Consider the following 26,273-nt stretch of genomic DNA (forward strand, 5'->3'; position numbering starts at 1 on the left):
CAGCCCTCCAGACAGAATCACAGGATTACCACTAGATTCACACAGGTATTGTATCTAATACCAAGATAGTCGAATCAAGCTTTCATATGATTTATTGCACTGCATAATGAAAATTTCACAGTTCTATGTCAGCAGAGGCATTTAATTAAGCAATTAAAAGGAATGCAACTTACATATTCCTTCACATTTTTTGTCTTCACAGCTTTGTATGAGTAGTATGCAGGATACAGCATCCCAAACACCAGCCTATTGGAAAATAAAAAGACCTTTCAGCATCTCTTATACTGTATGTAACAAAACAGTGACAATACACTGTTAGAGCAATGCAGCCAACTTTATAAACAAATCCCATTCTCTAGCTTAAAAAAAAAAAATCACAGCATTATAGGTTGCTTGGAGGAAGTTTAACAATATACAAAAATAGAGCAACATGAACAGAAAAGGCTGTATGCCCTGAAGACAACGAACAGTTGTGTAAGACTGCTTCTAACAGAGAATGTAAAACTAGCAGCTCTTCTGGTTCAGCTACAAGTAAAACCAGTCCTGCAGTCTGTCCCTACCAAAAGACTGTTTCCTCCACAGTGACAGTGCTATCACACTTAGAGCCTCTAACAACTATCAGTAGGTATTCAGAATCATCTACTCTTATCAGATTACCAGAAGATTCTTCAAAAGCAATTTTAAGACAACAAGATGAGTTACATAATTTCATCTCCTTTTGCTAGAACTCTGCAACAGCAACACATAGAAATGGAGGCAAGTGGGAATTAATCCAGTGTTGCTCAGACAGCCAACCTGCTAAAATTCATCAAAAGTAAGGTGCAGAACAGGGTGAGAGGGTGCCAAGCTGAGAGCAGGATCAGAAAAAAAGATCTGCTCTAACACAACTTTGTTACAACACAGCATTTTCTAGTAAGTCTTGGCCACAAACTAGTGGAACAGTTCTTTATGAGAAATTGAGCAGCAGTAGTCGCCATCTTCTTGAGAAACGCAAGAGCTCCATACTTTTATTTCACCAGCTTGTTACCACTTTGTAAAGTCAAGCAATTGCCTACCCGTAGCTCCAGCTGGTCTAAAGCAGCAATTACAGACAAGTCTGGCTACATCTCTGCAGCATCACTGTTTTGGGGTTGTGTGGTGGGGTTTTGGTAGTGGGGGAAGGGGCTGCAGGGGTGGCTCCTGTGAGAAGCTGCTCGAAGCTTCCCTGGCTCCAAGTTGGACCCACCACCAGCCCAGGCCGAGCCCCTTTAGCGCCTCTGGGAGAACAGATTTATTAAGAGGGGAAACTTGCAGCAGAGAGGGGAGTGGAATGTGAGAGGAAGCCCTGTGCAGATACCAAGATCAGTGAAGAAGGAGGGGGAGGAGATGTGCCAGAGGAGGGGCTGCCCCCGCAGCCCGTGGTGAGATGGCAGGCTGTCCTCCTGCAGCCCATGGGGGGGACTGGGGGAGCAGATGCCCACCTGCAGCCCGGGGAGAGAGGAGCCCACGCTGGAGCAGGGGGATGCCCCCGAAAATGGCCGTGACTCCATGGGAAAGCCTGCGCTGGAGCAGTCTGTGAGTGAAGGACTGCAGCCTGTGGGAAGGACTCACAGCGGAGACATTTGTGGAGGACTGTCTCCCATGGGAGGGATCCCATGCTGGAGCGGGGGAAGAGTGAGGAGTCCTCCCCCTGAGGAGGAAGGAGCGGCAGAGACAACATGTGATGAACTGACCCCAATCCCCATTCCCCGTCCCCCTGCGCTGCTGGGGGGGTTAGGTAGAGAATTTGGGAGTGAAGCTGTGTCCATGAAGAAGGGAGGTGTGGGGGGAAGGTGTTTTAGGATTTGGTTTTACTTCCCATTATCCTTGTTTTGATTTGACTGGTAGTAAATTAAATTGATTTTGTTTTTTCCCCAAGTTGAGCCTGTCTTTTGCCCGTGACCATAACTGGTGAGTGATCCCTCCCTGTCCTTGTCTCACCCCACAAGTGCTTCTTTTTATTTTCTCATCATCATCCCACCGGGGACAGGGGAGAGACAGTGAGCAAGTGGCTTCGTGCTGCTTTGTTACCAGCTGGTCTCAAATCACAACAACCACTTAAAACTTGCTCAGGACAGTTATGTGGGAGAAATATACACTTGTAGGTATATCCAGAGAGATATCTTCTACGAAAGTTCAGAACTCTTAAGTAATTTAACTTCTCACAGGCAAAGGAAGATTCATCATAGGCTTTTTTTTTTTTTTTGTAAGAATCCACCTGGGACACAGATCTGGCATGTAAGACTTCAACTCAAATGGTTGAAGTTTACCAAAGTAAATAATCAACTAAAATTTAAGGTTTTAAAGTTGTGTCAGGTAGCTTTAAATAAGTGGTTCTACCTACAGAGCCACTGCACAAGACTGCATGAGACACTACCAAGCCTTGCTTTACTGTTAGACCCAGGAAAGAATTCTAAGAACCTGTAGCCCAATTTACTTTTTTTTAAGCAACTAGTTCAAGAGTCTTCATCTTCTATAACATGTTATTTGCAGACTACCACAGAACTTTCCTAGTATACAAGGCATCAATGTAAGTTTGAATTCAGTAAGTTTGATATACACCATCTTTCAAGCACCACTCTGATATGTAGGCAGAAGTCATCTGCTTGGTAGGAAGCCAATTTAGAGTACTAAAGTCATCTCCAACACTTAAACATAGTACATAACAATTCCTTTTTTTTTTTTTCACTTAACAGCAAAGGTGCGATACTTTTTTCAACATCACAGATACCACAGAGGGAGGGTTTCTCCATCTTTAGTGCAAGACAAACACACAGTTTCCCATGGAAGGAAGCCTGTTGCAGAGGCAGGGGGATACTGGCAGAGGTACTAATGTTAAGTTGTAAATGCCACAAGTGAGGGGGCAGGACAAAATTATGGAAGCATAACTGCAGAACCCTTCATGTTTGAAAGTCACCTAGTCCAATCTCCTGCTCAAACCAAGCTCAACATCAGATTTGGACCAGGCTGCTTAAGGCTTCAGCCAGTCAGGTCTTGCAGACTCCCAAAGAGAGATTTCACATCTTCTCTGGGCAACCTGTTCTAATGCTTAATGAGCCTCCCAGTGCAAAGTTTTAGTTATATGCAGTCAGAACCTGAAGTTTATGACCATTGTCTCTCTTGACTGAGTAGAACACCCAGAGAATGGGCCTGGCTATCATAACCTCCAAAAAGTAACACAGGATTTCTAATAAGTCCCCCCAAAGCCACCACTTCTCTGGCTAAACAAGCCCAGTTCATTCAGACTCTCCTCACAAGTCACAGGCTGTGACCACATTGGTGGCCTCCACTGAACTTTGTCAAATAAATTAACATCTTTCTTGCACTAAGAAGCCCAAAGTCAGTGTCCTGGTTTCAGCCGGGATGGAGTTAACTGTCTTCCTAGTAGCTGGTGCAGTGCTATGTTTCGAGTTCAGTATGAGAAGAATGTTGATAACACTGATGTTTTCAGTTGTTGCTCAGTAGTGTTTAGACTATGGTCGGGGATTTTTCAGCTTCTCATGCCCAGCCAGGGCACCTGACCCAAACTGGCCAACGGTGTATTCCATACCATGGGATGTCCCATCTAGTTTAGGAACTGGGAAGGGGGGGGGGCAGGGATTCGCCACTCAGGGACTGGCTGGGTGTCGGTCGGTGGGTGGTGAGCAATTGCCCTGCGCATCATTTGTACATTTCAATCCTTTTATTACTTACTGTTGTCATTTTATTAGTGTTATGATTATCATTATTAGTTTCTTCTTTTCTGTTCTATTAAACCGTTCTTATCTCAACCCAGGAGTTTTACTTCTTTTCCTGATTTTCTCCCCCATCCCACTGGATGGGGGGGGAGTGAGTTAAACCACGACAGTCAGACACAGTCAAATGTGTAAATCTCACATCTACATCCTCATCCTCTCCTGAATGTGTAATACGTATGTATTTTCCTCACCATTTAATTTAAAAGTTATAAAACCCAAGAAAAAGTCTCAGACACTGAACCATATATTTTCTTACCTTTAAAGAACAAAGAAGGCTGTAAGAAAAATAATTGGTTTTAATTTAATTTAGGACAATAAAAAGAATTACTACCTGATTGTAAGTAGGAGTCAAAGCTTGTTAATCATGTATAACTCTTGTCTAGGATGCATTCACTTCCACAACACAAGACTAGAACTGAACAAATCTTCTGGGGCATGTTTGCAATCTTTGCATACATTGGGCCTTTACCCATGCAACAGAATTATTAATGGCCAATAGCAGCAGAAGACCTGAAGGGCACTTCAAGCAGGTCTCCAAGAGATCAGATTCCTCTGTAGTGCGAAGGGACTGTGCACTGCAGATCACTTAAAACAATATTGATGTGAAAAAGCATAACTAGTGTACCATAGTGGCACTTTTAAAATCTGGATGCTCAGAATTTCACAATTCATGCTAAACTGGAGTTAACAGAAGATGGATCCTGAAGCTTTTTAATATGTATAGGCAAACTGCTACTCCCCTGCAGCAGAGCTTACCTACATGTTTCAGATGTTGAATGCCTTTTGAAAGAGTCCATACTACTTGAATGCCAGTTCAGCATACTAATCTGTAGAAGCCTATCCAAGACCTTTCATCCTAAAGCCAAGAAAAGCAACAGTCAAAAACCTTGAATGGTTTTATTCCCCACTAGGAGAAAAGCCTGACAACAAGTTAAAAACCTCACTTCACCCAAATAACAGGAGATCTGGAAACAGAAGAAATATGCGACCAAAGACCCTTCATTTTCACGAAATTCTGCAGCCAACAGCTATTCCTGTCATTTTTGTCCCTGTGGAATATCCTGTTCAGTAACCCATCACCTCTAATGGCTCTCACCTTTCCTTGTTCTTCTGGCTGAAGTTATAACCATAAAGTATCAGAGATAAGGAAAACCTTGTTAATCCTAATAACATAACACAGACTTTATAAGGGCAGAAATTTATCTGTTCAAAGAAAAGATACAAAAGCAGTTCCTGAACATCATAACCACTACCAACTGTCAGACAGCTGCATAATTATACGCCATTACTGGTCATCTATGCACCTCTCCCAAATTCTCAAAAAATAATCCAAAGTTATTTAAATAGCTACTAGTACCCTGCACATGTAAGTTTCTTGCTACAAAACATATGAAAGAAACAGTTTGAATCTTTCACTTAACAGATTTTTGGTGTATACTTTTTGACTCACTTTGCTGTCAAGCAGCACCACTACTATTTAAAAAAAAGGCATATTTTTAAATTTAAACAGCAATTTATCCTCTGAATGTGTCATCCTCTAAAATCTGGTAGAAACAAGAATTGGGACAGAACGGAATTTTGAGAACACTGCTTTGGAAACAATTGCTCTTCAAGCAGAAAGCTTATTACAGTAACAGTTAAGAAGATCATAAAGCTACACTAAAGACGACCAAGTTAAATGAGAACACTATCACAGGACAAACACAAAGGTAGCTAGTTTTCCCCAACTAGAGAATCTTTATGTTACTCAATACTGGTCAAATCAGGAGTCAAAAAAAATCCCTATTTTAGTACTCACTTTTTTAATTTTAAAGTGTTTTTCTAGATACTACTTTTAAAGCCAAAGAACAAGAAACGTAACACCACAATATAGCATTACTTATTAGTGTTCAATACTGCTGTAACATGAAAATGTTAGAAAAACTGCTACTTGTTTGAAAGGGCCTTGTGGGGTAGATAGGTCTAAACTGAAAAACATCAGCACATTTAGCCAGTAATAAAAATTTCACAGTACTGGTTCCTGTTATCTCCTTAGAGCCAGAGCTGACAGTTTAAGCGTGGCATGGTGCTGCTGCCAACTCTGGCATCACTACTTCCTTCACATGGGCAAAGCCCTCTAATCTTAGTTGAAGCTACCAAGCAAATCAACAGGAGAAAAGCCAACTTGTCCCCAGTGAGCAGAGTTGAAGGTCAGCAAATCCACTTTTACCCTCAATCTATATGTGATAGATTAGTATACAGGCAAAAGAGAGATCACTGCAGCTGACTGAAGCAGAAACACATAGAACAGGAGCAGCAGGGAGCCTGGGCACAATCACTATCATTGACACAGATAGCTACAACAGCCGAGCATTTTCTAGTAGTTTTCCTGTTTGCATCAATACCACCCAAAATTTCAAAGATGTTAGCAACACCTACTGCTACGCATTGTAAGCACAGTATTTCTCTAGTATTTCTACAGTAACTGCACAACACACTTCTAGGACATGCCCAATTATTCCAAGGCTTTTCAAATCTAAAAAGCTTAAGTGTTATTTTTAAAAGTGCGGTTTGTATTTCACACTGGAGATCAGCACACTGCACTAATGTAGCTGGCAAAAACAAAGCCAGTTTCCACAGACAGAAACAGATTTCAGCTGAGTGTGATGTCGTTTATTTTACTAGTAGATATATGAATAATCTTGCTTACCAATGTAATTTTACTGCCAGTTGTATGCCTAGCTATTTCAGTTTTTCAGCTGTGCTCAGCAACTAATGTAGCATTCCTGTTTTGGTACGGCCGCTTCCTCTACAGACACTTTGTTCATTTAAAGAGAAATGTTTCTCAAATCCACTAGGAAATTAAAAATCAAAATACAAAGCAAAAAAAAAAGTATCAAAAAGCCTTGAAATCTGAACAAAACAATGTATTTGTGTATCCGTGTAGCTGTATTAAAACAAACAACCTACTGCCTGTATTATCACAGTCTTACAGTTTGAATAGCTTTAAAGTGCACAACTATTTGAAAAACTCATTTCTGAAGCAAAGCAACTGAATTTGCATTTGACTGTTAACTGAAAAATCAGCCACCTGTACACACATTGCTCTGGCACCGAGCATATTTAACCTGGATAGTAAACAATTCTAAAGCTAATGTTTAAAACAAATAAATAAATAAGAACAACCAGAAAACCCAAAACAAAAAACCAAGACACAAATGAAAGCCACCAAGTCGCTGAAAAAGACTACTTGCATCCAGACTCCCAAAACACTAAGCCATTAAACCAACAGTGCATTTAAGACTTCAGTCTGTTCACACTGCCAAAGAATTGCCCGAAGGAAGCAATAGTGTTTGGCACTTTATTCTTTTGTTCCTCTGAAATCCAGAAAGATAAGGGTCACAAGTGTTCCCTAATAGTAAAAGCCATTGAGGAAGCTCGCTCAATATGAGATACTTTGGAGACAATGCCATTTGCTAAGCTCCCTTTCCTTAACAAGTTTGGTAACAGACATGACACCGATTTGTCCACCTACTGACAGACTGACGATCTTGGCACAGACGTTTGCTAATGTGTGCATCTACAGTGGAAATATGCATCTAGATCTTGAAGGATCACTTGACAGCATTTGGCAGGTAGAAGAATAAAAGAATCCTCCCCATCTCCACAAAACCACGGAAGTGAATTATACTTCCTTACTTTGCTGACCATGCCCAGTTCCCCTTCCCAGTACTAGCCTTTACATGCAAATTATGATAGAGGCATCTTCCATTCCTGTCATATACACACACAAGCTTTTCTAACAGCAGGTCAGACACCACGGAAATACCAGAAGTAACATAGATGACTCCCAGCTCTGTGTGGCATGAAAGCCTTAACTGTACCACAGTATCTATGCAGAAATTGGGGTGTGATGTTGTTAGTGTTGCTTTGCTTCTACATGAACTATAATTACTGTTCCATGTCATGGTTAGCAAGTTTAGTTTAAGCAAGATTTCTTTTGAAGGGAAGTTTGCTAATGGAAACTAAATAGCTGAATGAAATCTAGTCTGAAGAACAATGCTTGAGTCTTTGGCTGGCTGTTCTTGGCTTTAAAAAGGCAGATATAGCCATACTCCTTAACAATGTGTCCACTGAGGGTCAATCAGCACACACTGCAAAAGCAGAAACATTTTTGCTTGGACTGTATGCTACTCATGTACTTGTGAGCCATTCCCATACAAGATAAGCAGTTTGGATTTTTCCTCTCTTTTTTTTGGCTATAAAGTGGTAAGGCTAATCAGTTATGCACTGAGTTACAACTGCTACACATCTCTGTGTGGTACCCTAATGCTCAAAATAAGGCATAAGAAGTATCTATAAGAATTCTATTCGGGAAAAAAAAAAACCAAACAAACCAAAACAAACCTCCAATTAAAGGGAAAAAGCAAGACTCTCAGTCGTGCCCACCAACACCCCCTGAGGGTTACAACTGGGTAGTAAGTTCTAGACTAAGCCAGCCAACTCCTAGGTTTTCACATGTCCAGACAAACAAAAGCTCACGCTGGCATTTTCGTCCTCAATGTTTTTGAAAGACACTAAACAAAGTCTTTCTCTCCAGCACCTGACAGAATTTAGTTCCATTTTGCTACCAGACAACATTCAGATATACACCACTAACCATAACAATCTATATTAAAAGACTATGTATTCAAGTAATTACAAATACACTTGGACCAAAATGCTAGTCTGTTACAGAGACGGGAGCATGAGGATAAGCTCCTGAACTTCACACCAAATTGTATCCTGCTTTTTCTTTCACCCCTCACCTTGGGCAAGGAACATGGGAAATCACATAAATCCTATTAAAAGAACATGTCTGCTAACAGTAGCAAACCTTAAACTCAGCAACTCCTTTAGCAGATTAGAGTTACCAAAAGGCAGGAATGCAATCAGAAACAGGTTTGTTAAAATCTTCATAGCATTCTTATATAAAGAACAGCCATAGAAAAGAGGTCTTAACAGTTAAAGAATATACCCAGAAGCACTGACAGATCTGATTAAGCACATTCTTGAGCAGAGCAAGAAGGCTATTAACCTTCCAGCTTAGGAAGCTGGAATTCTCCAAAGCACTTGCCAGATTCTTCCAAAGCACAACATAACCAGAGGTAATGCAATTACTCAAGCAGTTGAAAATCACCTTAAAGTTTTAAGGGGAAAAGTGACCTCCCTACCAATCCTACTAAACAGTGAGACTTTCCTATGTCAGGAACATCTTATTAAATAAGTCCTAAGTATAATAATTGCAAGCAGCCTGATAGGAGACAATTAAGTCTTTCTTCCAATGCAGAGCTCCAGGCTCCATTACGTGTATCCTATCCACTCATGTTTATGGAATACTACTTTATTGACTTACCCCAAAATAGGGAACCTGTTGCCAAATACTCTTCAAGTTCTCTCAACACAGAAACAGCCCTGCCTGAAACTTGAAAGAAGTCTAAAAAGAGCACACCAAAAAAGTCATCTTCTGTAAGGGATGTTCTGTACTGGAATCTGTGTGGAAGTACTGACATACTTACAGGCAGGATACATCAAGTGAGATTGATCGCTTATTCGCATAGGCTCACCAGGTTTCTCTCAGAGAAAACAAGATTTAGATGCCAAGAGAACATTGAAACCTCATTTTCTCTGCAGATACATTTCTTTGAGTCCAAAACAAGGATTCTCCTTTCCTGCCATTACCGTCAGCAAAATTCACCTATAAATGCATCCTCCTAAAAACTCCCATTTGTTTTCTCCATACGCTTAAAGAGTTGAAAGCACTGCAAACTTCACAGTTTTTTCTAGGTTGCCTGTTACCCATTCTACTTGCTACTACAAAACCCTACATAACACAAAAAAGATCAGACAGCAGTCTTAATTAACTATTCACTTGATAACCGAATACACCTTAGATGTGCTACCTCCTTCAGCAAGAATTAACCTTGAATTTCCAACACGCAGGCTACATATGGCTTGAAGCCTATTAGGCCAGTTCAGTTAGCCAGCAATATACCCCAAACGCAAGGCACTTGGATCCCACTCTCCCAGCAACAAACCTACCGCATGTGCGTTGTAACAGCCCGCTCAGGGGCCTGCGGCAGTCTGGAACAATGTACTGCTAAAAAACAACTCCTGAAGCAAAACCCAGGCTACCCTCTCTAACAAATCAGCCTGGAGACTGTCTTTCACATGGACAAGTTGCATCAGTGCACAGCTCGCTCAGTCACTCTCTTCTCAGAGCTGACAGGGCATTACTGGTACACAAACCCGGTGAAACAACCCAGCTGTTGGTCATGTATAGATCACATACAGTGCAGAAGTACCTGGGGAGAAGCTACTGCCTATCAACCTCACTAGAAGAATCTATGCCCGTGTCTGAGGATAGTGTCCAAAACTTGTGTCCAGAGCAGACCAATTTTTCTTGTGCTGCTGGATAGCCTGGGCATATTTTAACAGAAGGGTATAAGCCTGGAGATACCATCACCATGTCATTAAAAAAAAGAAAAAAACGCAAAACCCAACAACAACAACAAAAAAACCAAACCAAAACCCACACACCACCAGCTCTCAAATCCTGTTCAAAACATAGTCAAAAGGCCCAACAAACCCAGCAGTACAGAAAATTCCAAAAAGCTAGTATTGGAAAGCAAAATAGAAAAAGTAGCAGGAATAGAAATTCTTAAAAAACTTTTAGTCACTTCTCTGCATGCCTACCTATTCATCACTTTATTTTAACATACGTGTTTGACCACTACTGTAATAGCTTCCTTACTATCCCTGTACTATTTCCTGTTTGCAGACTTACTAAGCTCAACCACATGTGCAGAACAGTCAGCAGGTGAGCTCATAACTTGCAAGCACCCACATTGAGGAACTGAAACAAGATGCATCTATAACACATCAATGTGATAAACAGCAAACATTGAAGGCCTTCAATACAGAGTAACCCTTATTAGAGAACTTGAATCTTTCACTAGCTCTTACATCAAGCTCAATCGCAGAATTTCATCCCTGCTGAAGAAGTATTAATTTCCAAAGCTGCTCACACTCAAACCTCAAATAAGTTATTTTCCTTCAAATCTACCTTAAATAATCCCTGATTTCACCTGTTGCTATGACTGTTTACCACTGGAAGTGAAGTATCTGTGGCCTCACCGCAGCTACCTGTGGCATCAGGCAGAAGCACAACTGAACACTGAGAACTAGCCAACAATTAGGAACGACCGCATCTACTTCTCACACAGCTCTTAAGAGAAGCTGGCATGACTTTGTTCAAAGACAAAGATGCGTCCCTGTACTGAACTGTGCTTTTCTTTTAATGATCAGCAAGGACTGACAGCTGGATTAAAGATGTCAGAAGAAACCAACTAATTTGTTATTTTTCATTTTTTTAAAAAAAGGTCAAACCAACTCTAGTTTTCAGCAGATATTTTCTATTTTTATTTAGTACATGCATGAATAAGCTTACTCCATGGAGCAGGTGAGCAAGAACACAATTAAGACCACGATTATTTTTTAAGGTTAAAGATGAAAGCTGATACCTACATGGATGTTCAAAGAACCTGTCACATAGCATAAACTCTATTTTAGGTGATTATGCTTTAAAAGAGTTTACATAATAAAGGTGATTGACAGAAACACATTTATGAGCTGCTTTGTTTTTGAAAAAATTCTTTACACTTACTACTCTGAGGTACTACAACCTATACATACAGTTTTCAAGAGCAACATGATCCTCTCAATTTAGGATGCTTCTGATGAGCTCCTAAGAGACATCACTAATTTAACGCAGATGAAGTGCTGAACAAGATTAACATTAACATTACAAATTCAAGAATGAGGTGTTAAATTTTGTCATGAAGTTTAAAGTTACATATGCATTCAATACGCAGTTTCTTGGCTTTGATAAATTGAAGTAAAAAATTACCAGCTCTCTTATTTACCTACTTACTACTTTTAAGCTTTGTGTCTAGTGTCTTCAAAATAATTTTGGACACTCCTACAATTTTTTAATTAGGTCTTAATTTCTGTATAAAGAATATGAAGTCCTTCATATCAAGGATACTCTAGAAGAATCCAGGAGAGACCTTGCAAGCACCTTCCATTTTCATCTAACCAGTACACTGAAAACCTGTTCATTACAGTAAGTTTGAGTCACTCATATGAAGTCAGTGGCCACTTCTTTTCAAAGGTTTCTTTGCTCCATGCCACAGTAAATTTTGAAACAAGCAAAAATGGATGTTTGGAGAGCCAAAGCTAGCATAAAAGAATAAAGCAAATACTATCACCTCAGTACTGCCAACTCCTGCACATTTTTCAACACATTTAATAGTCTTAAAGCTTCAGCTCTTGAAGATGTCCAACATCCCAATCCTGCTGAAACGACCGGGTAAGAACCAGATTCGCATATGAAGATGATCTTTTATCCAGTACAAAATTGGAACAGAAGCAGTAAGATAGCATAGCTGAAGAACAGCAACACTAAGTGACAAAAGTTCTGCAGCTGATAGAAACAAACTAAAACAAATGCTGTCAAAAATACATGAACATCACATCTCCAGAATACCCCCCCCAAAATACATTCTCATTACAGCAACTGTACTTAATGTTTAAAGTAGCCTCACCCATTAATGTATCTAAGTCCCAAAGCAAGATAACTCAGTATTTTTAGTGGCTCTTTCAATGATGAGAAAAAGAAATTCTTAGTTACCTGAAAGAATCCAAGGCTGGCTTTTCCTTTGTTAGCACTAACTTGGGCATATTTACCCTAAGTTATATTACCTTCAATCAAGCTATGGAAGTAATGATGGGAAGCCCGTGCATAACTGCACAATATAGACATCCAAATCTCACCTGCATCAGATAGGGAGAAATTATTTGTATTAAAGTGTTCAAGCATATTTTCTCTATTGTTTCAGCAGTTGCATAAGGAAAAAGTGACCTGACGTATCCAACATGAACTATGGAAGTTCAGTAATCTATTTTCAATATTAGAGGAAAAACAGTTTATATTCTCTCAAGTTAAGACTATAAAGCCGTGCTCATTCTCAACCATTTTTGGAATCCAAAGCTTCCTTCAGCTTTGGAAAGTGGCTTTAAAGCTAGCCACTGCACTGGAGTTTCCCCATCCTGGCCTCAGCCATCACTTACAGACTAGACTCATTCCCTCTAATACCTCAAAAGGCCATACAGTTAACAAAAAATGGATTTCCATTTGGATTCTTACCTTGACAACTTTGCTTCTTCACCTTACATTGGTCTACTAGAGACTTTGGAGACGTTAAAATCCACAATCATGCCATTGCTTGCTGCTCTGAGACAGGATCTTCCCTCAACATTTTTGGAACACCATCGACATCAGAATAACGGGCTATAGGAAACTAACATTTAAAATAGGAGTAGTTTCAACTAAGAATGGCTTATGCTTGTTCCAAGAAAAACCACATTTTATTTTTGAGCCATTTGTAAGTGAAAGACAAACCACACTGCATGTAACCATACATTCATCATATGGGTTGCATTTCTTTGAAATTAAAAAAAGTGTCCAACACTGCTACAGGCCACACTGTGGAGAATATTAATCTGGCTGGCTGGTTTTAGAGAGAAAAGTGAAGCTCATAACCCAAAGGGCCAGAAGGTTCCTCCTCAATCATTACAGATCCTAGAACCTAAGGGTGTTGTCACAGACCAGCCTCAAGGTCCTGCCTCTCCCCAGAAAATGCTACAAAAAGATAAGAATTTGAGCAAAGAAAAAATTGCAACCACATAACACCAACACTTGAGGTAAATATTAGACTGTCTTCTCGTCCCCAGACAGCTGGGTTTTTTGCTTTTGATCATCAGAAGTTATTTACATCTCAATTTTTGTCTTAAGGTCCCTGATTTCCAAACAATTCTGTTAATCTTATGACCCAGAAAAGCATTTCTGAAGCCTCTTAGAACACTCAAAAACCAACTTCCCCATTGTACACAGGAAAAGGCTTCTTCTATGAAATTTGTATTTGGCAGATACTGTTGAGATAACATCTGGTCTTGTCATTCCAAAGTATACGTTTCCTCAATTATAACTGGTACTTAGAGAACTCCGTGAATACACTGTTAGACACCAAGCCAAGAACTGCCAGCATGCAGACTCTCTACCAAACTTATTCATGTAGTTGTATTAGTAACTTAACCTTAATGTCAAAAATACCATGCTAAAACATACCTTCATTTCCTCCCTTCTGAACCCCAGTCATTTATTGTTTTTTCTTTAGAGACTCATGCATTAATAAAGTAGTTTGAGGGGTAGGTTTTGTTCTTAAAAAAAAGATAATGCACACTATGCTAATTAACCAAAGGCTCATTTTTGAGAGAAGAATTCTGTTAACATGAATACGCTTGATTGGTAATACGTAAACAGTCTAGGAAACCAGAAGATACAGAGGGAACGTAAGTACACCTTTTCAGAAATGTCATCTGCCAAATGCAAATGAAAGGTAATTTGCCTGTTTCACATCATCCCCTTTACACAAATGTAAATTCCATTTTATCTAAAGCATTCAAGGTTAACTTTTATTCAAGAAAAACTACCACTCAAAGTTCTATATGTAGAATAATAAAACCAACACTGCTTATATTGCATCTCTGGCAAACTAATGACTGCCAAAGCAGTCATTTAAAACATGTATTACATGTTTCTGTGGATGTATTGTCTTCCAAATAAACTTTAAGCTGTTCGCTGCTGAAAAATGTGAATAGGTCAGCTTCTTCTCTGGCTTCTAAAACAGTCTAATAGTAAATACACTTCAACAGAGTAACACTAGACATGCTTTTAGACATAAGGGAAACCATGTGTTCTAGAACAAAGTCCTAGTCTGGGGAAAAAAATTAGCAGACAAAAGTGAATAAGAAGACAAAGCCAAAGAATTAACTTTTTTAACATTACAGTTTAAGTTAATGTTACTATACTATCAAAACTAATCAAGTTATCTCTACGCTAGTGACCATTTTCCTCACTCTCCTTTCCATGGTTTTGATCAACAAGTTACAAAATGGGGAGGGAGGATAACATCAGCAGACACAGTGGCAGGAAGGCACAAGCACAAACTGTTTTCTGATTTTCCCCTTCAAGCACTTCAAGTTCCAACAGCTTTATTAGCAGGAAAAACTAAAGAATTATGTCAGACTTCTCACTTCAGGAAAAATTCTGCTTTGTGAATCCTTGCATTTAAATGCTGGGTTAAAGGTTTTTGAAGGAAATTGCACGTAGTTTTCAAATGCATGTTCCAAATGTCTTCAGGATATGTGAGCAATATTTCAAAGATGATAAACATAGGGAAAACATTCATCTAGTTAAACCTACTTCTAAGTTGATGCTTGCAGACTAGCTATAAAACACAACAGAAAAGAAATTAACTCCCTATTATTTTGTCAGTGATAAACTGAACTGGAAAGTAACCGTGATGGCTGAAAAAGGCTCAATTCAGAGTTAGCCACTATGGAGTGTTTTATTTCCCCCTACGCCTGAAAGCATCTCACCAGATTGGTTATTCAGTGCCACCAAGGCCAGTCATGTTTAAAGTCAGACTGGTCAGCAAAAACCCTGCAATAACCTTTCCTACCTAGACTCTCCACAGGTCATCTCATTTGTCCAGTGGTAAATTGTTACAATCTACTTTGGCAGGTCTTTAAAATTTCAAAGATTCACAACCGAGAGATCATATTGTTTTCAGCTGTAGTATTTTCTTCTCTAAAAACCTAATACTTTCAGATAATAGTATAGGTTTTAAAATTCCAAAACTTCAAAAGCAGATTTTTTTAAATATCAGAATTTGGCTTGGGATCTTCCTCAGCCTTATATGAGCTTATCAGGAGTTGGCTCTACATACAAAATAACCAGGAAAGACAAGCCATTCCATCAAGGTTGCAGAAATGCTCAAGAGCCTAAAATACACTCAGTAGAAACAGATATTGGTTTGTGGAACATGCAAGAGTGGAGCTTGTTTGTTTTAATTAGAAATGTCCTTTTGTGCCAGACCATGCAGTTCTTGGTATTTCTTTATCTACAACACATAGGACACAGATGTGGATTTCAGCACAATTTGTAACAGAGTACATGCCAAGATCATTAAGTAAGAATGTCAGACTCCACAGTATGCCTCTAGTTGTGCTCCATCTGTTTGAGCAAGCTTTAGTCCACCCGCCTGCCATAGGCTGTGAACACTGACCACGCATGCTCTGCATCTATACAATCCCACAAACACAGGAAAAAGAGCAGCTAGACTGCGTAGCAAACATTGATTTAAGGAAAGGTGTGCCAGGCAGGCAGTGGGGACACATTTCTAACAAACTGTCAGAGCTACTCATTTTGCAGTGCACTAACTTAGAGAATAGGTATTGCAAGTCAAGTTTACCGAGCAGATACTTTTTGCTGCACATATTAGGATTGCCTGAGAAGCCAAGCTATTGGAGAGAAGTGCTCTGATGATTTCATTGTTCAATTATGTAAATGATTTTAAACTTTCACACAGACAAGACAATACACTTAACCCCTAATCCTTACATATGCTTACAGATTTCAACCTATAAAATTTAAGACCCTTTAAAAAAATCTGACACCTTCTTCGATTAGAACAGCTGCACCATTATTACTGGAACTAGTTTCACTACAGGAAAGAATAAGCAGCAATGTGCAAGTGAAGAATGTAGCTTCAGAGTACCCTTTAACAAGTCTGGTAATATGTGATGTCAAAAACAATGCCGGTTTTGTCCTGCAACTTTTCATTCTCACCATGGCGCTTACCTAGCAACTACAGCAGCATGAGCTGGTGCAGTTTTCTGCAACTAAAAAAAAGATTAACCTCTTTCAAGCATGCTAATTTTCATTTAGGTTGACAACACAACCGGACTCCCCCTGTGGCCACACAACTTTTGGACCCTGTGGAAAGCAGAGAATGAGGAGAGGGTGAAGGGCGGGATGGCCCCTCCCAGCAACAGGCCAGCAAGATCTGTTTAAGCATAGCACGAAGTGCCAAGGGTAACTGATACATGACGACTGAATCTTTGCTGTTCTGTGGCGAGACAGACATTTCAGCACATCTCTCCATCTCAGTCACTCACACCATGATAGCGACTCCTTCTTCCCCACAGGTGCAGCAGCAATTTACAGGCCTTTAAGCTGGAGGCACCAGAAGGCATTCAGCATCCAAGAGCACTCAACATCCTTCATATCTGTCGTGGTTTAAGCCCAGCCGGCAACAAAGCACCAAAAGGCTGCTTGCTCCTTCCTCCTCAGGGGAAGGACTTCTCACACTCTTCCCTTGCTTCAGTGTGGGGTCCCTCCCACAGGACATAGTTCTCCACAAACTTCTCCAGTGTTGGTCCTTCCCACAGGCTGTAGTTCTTCACAAACTGCTCCAGCACAGGTCCTTTCTGCAGGCTGCAGTCCTTCACTCACAGACTGCTCCAGCGCAGGCTTTCCCATGGAGTCACGGCCATTTTCGGGGGCATCCCCCTGCTCCAGCGTGGGCTCCTCTCTCCCCGGGCTGCAGGTGGGCATCTGCTCCCCCAGTCCCCCCCATGGGCTGCAGGAGGACAGCCTGCCATCTCACCACGGGCTGCGGGGGCAGCCCCTCCTCTGGCACATCTCCTCCCCGTCCTTCTTCATTGACCTCAGTATCTGCACAGGGCTTCCTCTCATATTCCAATCCCCCTACTCACTGCAGGTTTCCCCTCTTAAATCTGCTCTCCCAGAGGCACTACCACCAACGCTGATGGGCTCGGCCTGGGCCAGCCGTGGGTCCAACTTGGAGCTGGGGAAGCTTTGAGCAGCTTCTCACAGGAGCCACCCCTGCAGCCCCTTCCCCCACTACCAAAACCCCACCACACAAACCCAATACAATACTTCAGCTGGAACCATCCTGCCAGGCTACAAACAGTCCAAGCAGCTCTCCCACAAATGGCCCTTCCGCCTTGAAGATTAGGCCGTATCTAGCTATTCCTTCCACACAACATGTGGTGGTATCATTACATAATTCCATCTCATGAATTATGGTTGTTTCAAGACATGTTTGACAGCATGTTGATTAGCAAACAAAAGGGTAAATATTTTTGTAGTTATTGCTTGTAATTGAGAATTTGTATTCCAAGAGGAAGACACAATCCAGGTTTACAAACAAAGCATACCCAGTTACATAAAACATGACCACCACACTAAGCCAGATATTCCTGACAACAATCCAATCAATACAGAAGCTATGGCTTCAGCCACCCATTCTCAAATGTCTAGTAGTTCCAGGGGCAGCGGGATGTCTGGAAATGTCGAAAAACAACACCAGAAGCATTAAAAGTAGAGTAAGAGAATGCCTTGGACATGAAAGAAACAGCTCCAATCTGTAAAGTAGCAAAAGCTGAAAGAGACTAATGCTATCTACCTTCAGGTCACCTCCTGTATGCCCCAGTCTTTGTCCAGCTTAATGTAGTTACAATTATAATCTAATATCGGAACCAAGGAACACTTGTTGAATCTTTTACTTGTACATCTTTTGCTCCTTGCAAGGCTCTAAAATGGGGGTGGGGAAGGCAGTCATTTTAAGTACAAGCAGACAGAGAAGTAACTACTAGTACCCAAGACAATATGCCCTCCTGTGGACCACTACAACTCTCCCTTCCAACAGTCATGACTGCTGACCAATTTTACTGAAAACAAAGTACGTACTTAAACATGAGGGTAGGGAGAGTGTTAAAAAGCAACACAGATGGGGGAACTTTCATTTTTAAGTGAGGAGGGGAAAAAGTTAACAGATTACAGCAAACAGTCTGTTTTAACAGATTGCAAGAACAAAATGGCCATCTACTTTGTACTTAGGATGCTTCACATCTTTGCTTGGCACAAGAGGATAGTCTGATCTCATCCATACCAGGCTGTGACTGACAAGTACTCAGAGTGTTTACTATTAAATACTGTCTCAGCAACTGATGTGTACACAATTGCTCAGACATTATAAATGAGAAGAATGAGCAATCAAAGCAACTAAAAGTCAGGCACAGGCTCTATTAGTAGTTAACGAAATGGGCAGCCACAAATTTAAAAGCTATTTCCACCATCAAAGACTAAGAACTTGACAAAGTGTACCACTTCAAGAAGTTTTCTGAGACTCTGAAAGAAATTACTATCTTCCTGTTGGTTTTGGAAGTGAAAAAAGGAAAAACCCTGCAGTAATCGTTCTGAAAACTGTTGCAATAGCCAGTGTGTTTTACAATTAATAACGACCTATACTTACTACAGCAGCACCCCACAGACACAAAGCTTTAAAATGAAAAGATGTTTTAATTATGTACTTCAAGTCATCTGCTTCTTGACAGGAGAAGACATACAATTAGTACAAGGTATTTCACATTTTAGATGCCTACATATAAGAGCATTTATAGAGCAAAGGGAAAAGATTTCATTAAAACGAAGTTTTGCCAAAGATTATTATGTGGAGCAGTGAATTTGAACCACTCCCTGTTTCCTGTGCATGACTCTTGGAAACAATTCACATGCAATTAAGAATTCTAATTCTGCACTAGCTCCATTCCCTAGTTCCTTAAAGCTTTAACCAAACTATTTAAGTGGAGTTGATTAACCCCAAATTGCAGACTCTCAAACTGAACTAGAAGTCAGTTTGCTTTGGACATGCATATCCGAACAAGTCCTCCATGTCTAAAGTCAGCAGAGGCCACTGTGACACACCTACAAATTAATATTTTGGTGATCTTTTGGCCCGGAAAAATAGTAGGTCAGTCAGGAGAGGAGAATTCTGCTGCAGCCACAACAACTGCTGCTTCTTCCAATCACCAGTCAAGACAACAGGTATTCCTGATGGCTGCCCACACATGACAGCAGGGCTTCTTGGACTTGCTACAGACAGCGTAGGATATCCATAGCTCTCATACACAACAGAAAGTCACTGCACCAAAATTAAAACACTACTTAAGTAAGAGAGAACCTCAGGTCTTAGCAGCTATGTAGTGGTTAAAAATATTTCCATCTTTCTTATGGCGTTTAAGGAAAAGGTAGTATATGCCTTCTGAACTCATGACACACAAGTCAGAGAAACAAAGCCACTGGAACAGGTAAGTCTGGAAAGAGACCAGGAAGGAAAACAGATCAAATAGAGGAAGATAGCATAATGGACACTGAGAAAAGAGGATGAGGAGGACAATCTCAAGACCACTGAAATTAATACCTCTTATGTCACACCACATCTACTTCTGTGCTACTCCCCACCTTCCTTTTTCATGTGAATTTTGCTCTATAAAGCAAAGTTAAACAGTAGTCTCAAAGATGTCCCAGTTCTCACTGAACACTTCCGCCTTCCTGGAAAGCTGAATATTGGCAAACTGGTTAAGTCCCACAGCTAGGAACCAAGGACACAAGGCAGAGAGGATTTATAAATAATATTAAGGACACCCTTCCCAGCAAAAATAATTAGGGCACACAAATGAGTGACCAACAGCAATCAGAAAACCAAACTACACAGAACTGCACAATACATTGTTCTTTATTGCCTCTTGCAGTATGTCTGTGAATAGCAGTAGCTATTCTCTTCATTATCTGTGCTATTGGTTAGGCCTATAGAGGACTTAACCCTCACAATGCAAATACAATACCTTAGCATTTCAGGGAAAAACCAACTAACTTCTCAAGAATCTGGTCATTAGAAATTGAGGTGCTCAGCATTGCTGATATTACCCTTACAACCAATGCAGTCTAAGTTGTTGTTAAAATAAAAATTTTCTGGTTCTGTTTCTACATAACAAAGTAGAAACAGGCTCAGCAGCCACATCTGATATACAGAAAGTAAGCATATGCCTCTTGCCTCTAGTGCTGTGTATTGCCCATGGGAAGACCACATTAACAAAGTGCATGAACAGCAGTTCTTCCCACAGGCTCTCTCTTCCAAACCAACGTCATCCTTTGCCAATCCTGGAACACGATGCTCTACTTTGCAAGTTTCAATTACCCAACAAGTCTCAGGGAGGGCAGGGAGAGGGAGAAGGACTGCTACTTATCTAGGCAACTAGATTGCAGCAGGAAAACATAGGCAGCAGATGAGAAGGCTTCCTGACAACAAATAAGGTTTTCAGATGAAATTACACTAGACAGCTTAAGGGGAATGTTTGTCACCAACAAAACAGGAAAATCCTATTATGCCCTGCTTTGGGTCATACACTCCTGCTACATACTTTGCACTAATTCAGATGTTTGTTGGACTGCTTTGTGAGCAGATTCACTTCATCTGCCTGGCAAAAAGTCTCACACAGCAAATCTCAGATCAAGCAACCCAATAAGCACTGGGGCCCCCACAGTCACAGACCTACTCAGCAAGGAGCACAAAGAAGACTCAGTTGTTCAAATACTACTCAACATTTATTAGGGAATATTATTCAAATGAGCAAAATAACCCATCAGTTTCAGGAAGGAACAGTACAATGCCTAAGAAAAAGACCAGAGGTTGCACTAGAGTTTACTCAAATAGAACTTGGACAACACATAAGATGATACTTTTCACCTAAGAAAGTTTGCCTCTTTGGTTGCCAGAACCTCAACTTTAGAAAGACCAGTACACGGTAACACTGCCAGTCCATCTCTTCATCAGCTGACAACCTATACTCACCACAGACCCCATTTCACACTCCCAAGCGTTCTCCTAGCCCTTTCAGCTCTGCCACAAATTAAAAAGGAGAACAGTTACCAAACAGATTTTATAGGTTAATTTGGATCAGTTTACAAGCAACGCTTACAATTTATGTGTGACAGGCACCAGAGGCCTGAGCTTCTTGGCTTTACACAGCCTTAGGAAAACACGCACTTACAGCAGGAAGCACACAGTGTGACCAGGAGAGATAACCTGTCCTCACCCGGTGATGTTTTTGTGGGCGCTTCTGGAAGCACAACGACCCTCTGAGGCACCAGGCAGCTCAACAGCTGCCAGACAAGTGTCACTTCTGGGGGAGAACCGTAGCTCCCGCTACCTCGCTCCTTTCAACGGCAAGGGAGGGGGGGGCAGCACTCGGAACTAATTAAATTTCTAAAAGCAGAGTGGCTTGCATTATTAACGCAGCACTTCTAAGCCGTCGGTTGAGGGAGCACAGCGGCACTTCGGCCCAGACACCCGCCCCGGCAACCCAACAGGCCCCCGCCACACCGGAGGAAACCGCCCCCCCGCCCCACCTGCGCCGGGAGCGGCGAGACCAGGCCGTGCCGTGCCGTAGCGGCCAGGCCACCCGCCCTGCCGCCCGCGGCCCAACGGCGGCTCAGCGGCCGCGCAGCTGAGGGGAAAGGGGGGAGGGAGAGGGGAATGGGGGGGAGGGAGAGGGGCACCGCCTCCCAGCCCCGCCGGGGGAAGCCCCGGGCCCACCCACGCCCCCAAGCGACGAGCCGCTCCCCGCCCCACTGAGGGCCGGTGCTGCCCGTTCCGCCGGCCCGGCCCGGCCCGGCACTCACACGACGGCCCGCGAAATCATCCAGGAGACCATCACGGCGGCAGCGCGTCCCCTCCACCAACCGGGCCCGAATGGCCGCGGCCCCGCCCCCGCCCACCCCATTGGCTCGGCGGCTGGGCGCATGCGCGCTGGCGGAGGCGCGGGCCCGGGCGCAGCGGGAGCGCGGGGCGGGTCCCTGCCCGGCGGCGGGAGGGGGCGGGGGCGGTTGTTTCCCCTGACGGGGCGGGCGGGCCCGGGGCCGGTGGGCGCTGGGAGGAGCTGCTAGGCCGCCTCTTCTCTCAGCTCAGCCTGCGCGGTGGGGTTCGGCCGCCGCCGCCGTCCTGCCGCAGGGCCCTCTGTTGTCAGACTGACCCACGAAGGTGGCCTTTGCCCAGCACCCGTCGGGCCGGTGCACGAAGGAGACAGGGACGGGTCTACTTAATTAGGAACGCAGCAAGGCACCCTTTCTCCTCTGCTCGTCTCTTCCCTTCCAAGCACCGTGACCAACTCTAGCGAGAAGGGCGGGCTGGGATGCTCGCCCCTTGCCGTCGCCGATTCCTTGCGTTCCCGTAGGATGCGTCAAAACATTCCTTTCGCACATCCGAGTCGCCTAACGCTGCCCTTTGCTGGCCCGCAGTGGGAGAGAGCGTGCCAAGCCGCTTGTGCCTGCCAGAGGGGTTAGGTAAGGCCACAGTATTTTAGCTGGCTCTCACGGGCTAAAGCTGTCCCCTCGGAGCAGAGCTGACTCCCGCGGGGTTCCACCACCCGTCTAAGGTGCTGCGGGAAGGCGCTTGTCCTCCATACTTGTTTACAAGCACTCGGTCCCAAAGGCTGTCTAAGGACACGTCCTTACCTGGGCCATGCAGACTGCTAGGTGCAGTTGACCCAAAACTTCAGGTGACCGACCGGGAGGGAAGGATTAGTGCCTGTGCGCCCTGTTACCTTTGTTCCTTCGCTAGACACCTTGCTGTCGGCTGCTGCCTAAGGCGGGACGGTCCACAATGTGACCCAGTCCAGATACTCTTGGCAAGCTCATGGTCTGGCAGGTCAAGACATGCAGAAGCTGACTACTCCCCCATACCTTAGCTAAGCCATTGCAATCCATCTCTGCATACCAGCTTTACACTTCATGCAGAACTGTTTGTACACGTAAAAGGACATTTTGCTGAAACAGACTGCTTCATCTTTTCTCAGGAGAGGAGGCTGTAGAAAGTTCTGCCCATGCCATCACTGGAAACATTCAACTTTACTCTTCTGATACCAACAAATGCAACAGAGGGATAGCTGAAGCGACAGATGCCGATGCTACTGAACATGCCACTTGGCAGTTAAGGTAGAGAAAGAAGAGGTTTCCGTTTTCAGCACCATCCTTGCTGACACAGTGAATGACACGCCAAGGTCAGCATCACAGTCCGTAGCAGAAATTAGTTCTTCAACACATCTTTAAGTGAGGATAATACATAGTTTTCCTGCCTGCCATACAGTGAGAAGAAATGGCTTAATCTTTGTAAGCTATTGTCTTATTCAGATGAGAGGTGCGAGATGAGTGCAGCGTAGTTTCTGTCCCACAGGCAGGCGCCAGAATTCCTCACCTCCTCAAACCAGTAAAACCCAGCCACAGGAATCTTCACTCCTCTGCACCCTTCAAACACAACATGTGTAGTCAAAAGGCTAAAAGTGACTTGGGAAAGAAAGAAGAAGGTGAATGGAACAAACATGTAAAAAACAAACATGGAACATTTCAACAATGACGATGTTTGAAAACCATTGCTATAGTTGTATGCTGTGAAATTTGAAGCTTGAAATGGGAAGGTGTGCAGTAATATAAGCTTTATTTTTACCATGCAGGGATTTGGGTCTTGAAAATAATGATATTGGGCATCTTGGGTCTCTCCTTACCTTGACCTCTGTAGGGGGTAACCAATGCAGAAAGAGGTAGAGAGGAATTTCTTTGTGGGCAATTCAAAGGACACCACTCATCAATCTTATTTTCAAAACAGGCCTAACCTGAATGCATTCTTCGTTGCATTCAAAGAAAGGAGAAATCTGAACCCCTACTTGTATGCCCCTTGAATAACAAACGTCTCCAGTGGTAGACTGTACAAAGCAAACTTGCACAGGAAAGCATTCGTAATATAAATTACTTGGGAGAGATTACGTTTTAGACTCCAGTTGTGTAAACTCCCAGGCAGATCCTGCTGCCTGCATAACACTCTGCTGAAGTTTGTAGCATTCCAGTCCATCTAGAGCAAGATGAGAGCTCTGGTTAATAGCATATTAAATAAGAATACAATAGATTTCTTCACTGCAAGCAACCGTGTGTTTGATACTATCTCAGAGAACCATTCGAGGAAAAGACTGATACTTTTTTTTACTGCCTGAGATAGTGTATACATTAATTCCATAGCTTCATATTTTATGTGGAGTATGTTTAAGAGAAAAAACACTATTTTGTATAAAGACATTTATTTTTCTTGTGTTTGTTGCCATGGCAATACTGTCTCTGGTGGAAAGCTAAATTTACATTTAAAGAGGCATTTTTAAAAGGTAAAGGCAGATGGCTCCTAAGAATAATTTATCTTGCTAAGAAGGTTACGCTTTATTTCATAGAACATTTTGAGACTTAGTTCAGTGCAAGAAGCTGGGTGGTGTTTTCTGTGCCCCCAGCAGACAGGCACAAGGATGCCACAAGGACTTCCCTGTATTCTAGTTCACAGAGAATAATAATTCATGCTCCTGCACAGCAGAAACACAGGGAGCAGTGTAGCAATTAAAACCATGCCATGTACTTATTCAAACCTGGGATATCTTACTCATATGTCTGTCTATTTTTATGAAAGGAAGAGACTTCCAGCTATCTCATTATAGGATATTTTTAAGCCCCCCCCCCCCAAGCCACTTGATATAGTTAAAAGTTGCTTTAAATAGTTTTAACAGTGTAATCACTTGCAAAGGTTACCTGCCCTCAATTTTCTTTGAACTTCTTTGATAAAACACCATGTATATATACAAACATTAATGTTGAACTTTCACCTCCTTTACAGGTAAAGAAACATTTTTTGTACTTTGCAGCTCTGAAAACAGCATTTGAACATTTTTGAAGATGCTAGCTAGTTTCTGACAGAGCTTTTGATACTGACTGTGGGATTTATGGGATTTGGTCCCCTGTACTAGGAGGATGAGCTCCCCAAAGACAGCACCACTTTCACACAGCTCCCCAAAAATGCATGTATGTTAATCATGGTGCTGAGTTTTTCTTAGCTTTGCTGTTTTAAATGAATATATTCTACATAAGCCTCAAATACAGAACAATTTGAAATTCAAAAAAATTACAGAATTCTTTCAGTTACTGAACCATAACAGAGATGTTTGTAATTTTGGAGCCAGAATATGGAACAGATGATGCCAGTTTATTTGTTGAAACAACAGAATACAGAATGGGTAAAGATGACTATTTCTTGGAATACTCCAAGTTGGTGCAATTCCCATAACTGATTATTAATGAATATGGTTGAAATTTATGGTTTATGCTACCTTCAAATATTTAACTCTTCATGTATCTTTCCTATGCATGAAGTGACAGCAAAGGTACACTCCCATCACTTGACAAACAGCCCAGCAGTCCCACTGCCTGAATAGAATTTCATCTGACAGTGATCATTGGGCAATACTGGGGACATTTTATGAAATCAAAGCAGCTGAAGCGCAAAATTCTGGACATGCCACTTCTTGCTCACATGTGTGTTCCAGCCTCCCAGTGCAGCATCTCACTGAGAAACATGGCAAAGCCAGCTGGTGTTTAACACAGCTGTGTCTTAAGTGATTTTTTTCCTTTTTTTCCAACACAGAGGCAGACAGCATACCAAGAGGCCATAAGTTTATTTTTTTCAGAAACATGTTTGTTAATTTATTAATATTCCAAATTAGGAATGTGAAGCATCCAAATTAATGAAAAAAAGAAAAGAAAAAAGTTTAAAATGGGTGTTTCTGCCTTTTTTTTTTAATCTGGTAGGTTTAACCCCTGTTGTTCTCACAGTTTGGTTTTTTACACACAGTCTAACATTTCTT

At 42.0% G+C, this 26,273-nt stretch overlaps 1 protein-coding gene across 1 annotated transcript in view; it reads right to left on the reverse strand.

Annotated features, from left to right (window-relative positions):
* The window catches only part of REEP3 (receptor accessory protein 3), a 44,245-nt gene extending 21,930 nt beyond the window's left edge, over window positions 1-22,315 (reverse strand). The window contains exons 1-2 of the mRNA XM_075025489.1: window positions 22,228-22,315; window positions 174-246 (exon numbers count right to left, since the gene is read on the reverse strand). Coding sequence (XP_074881590.1) covers window positions 174-246; window positions 22,228-22,259 — 105 coding nt within the window. The 5' untranslated portion in view covers window positions 22,260-22,315. The remainder of the gene's footprint in view (window positions 1-173; window positions 247-22,227) is intronic.
* Window positions 22,316-26,273: the final 3,958 nt, after the last annotated feature.

Source organism: Buteo buteo, chromosome 4 (genome assembly GCF_964188355.1).
Source record: "Buteo buteo chromosome 4, bButBut1.hap1.1, whole genome shotgun sequence".
Lineage (NCBI taxonomy): Eukaryota > Metazoa > Chordata > Aves > Accipitriformes > Accipitridae > Buteo > Buteo buteo.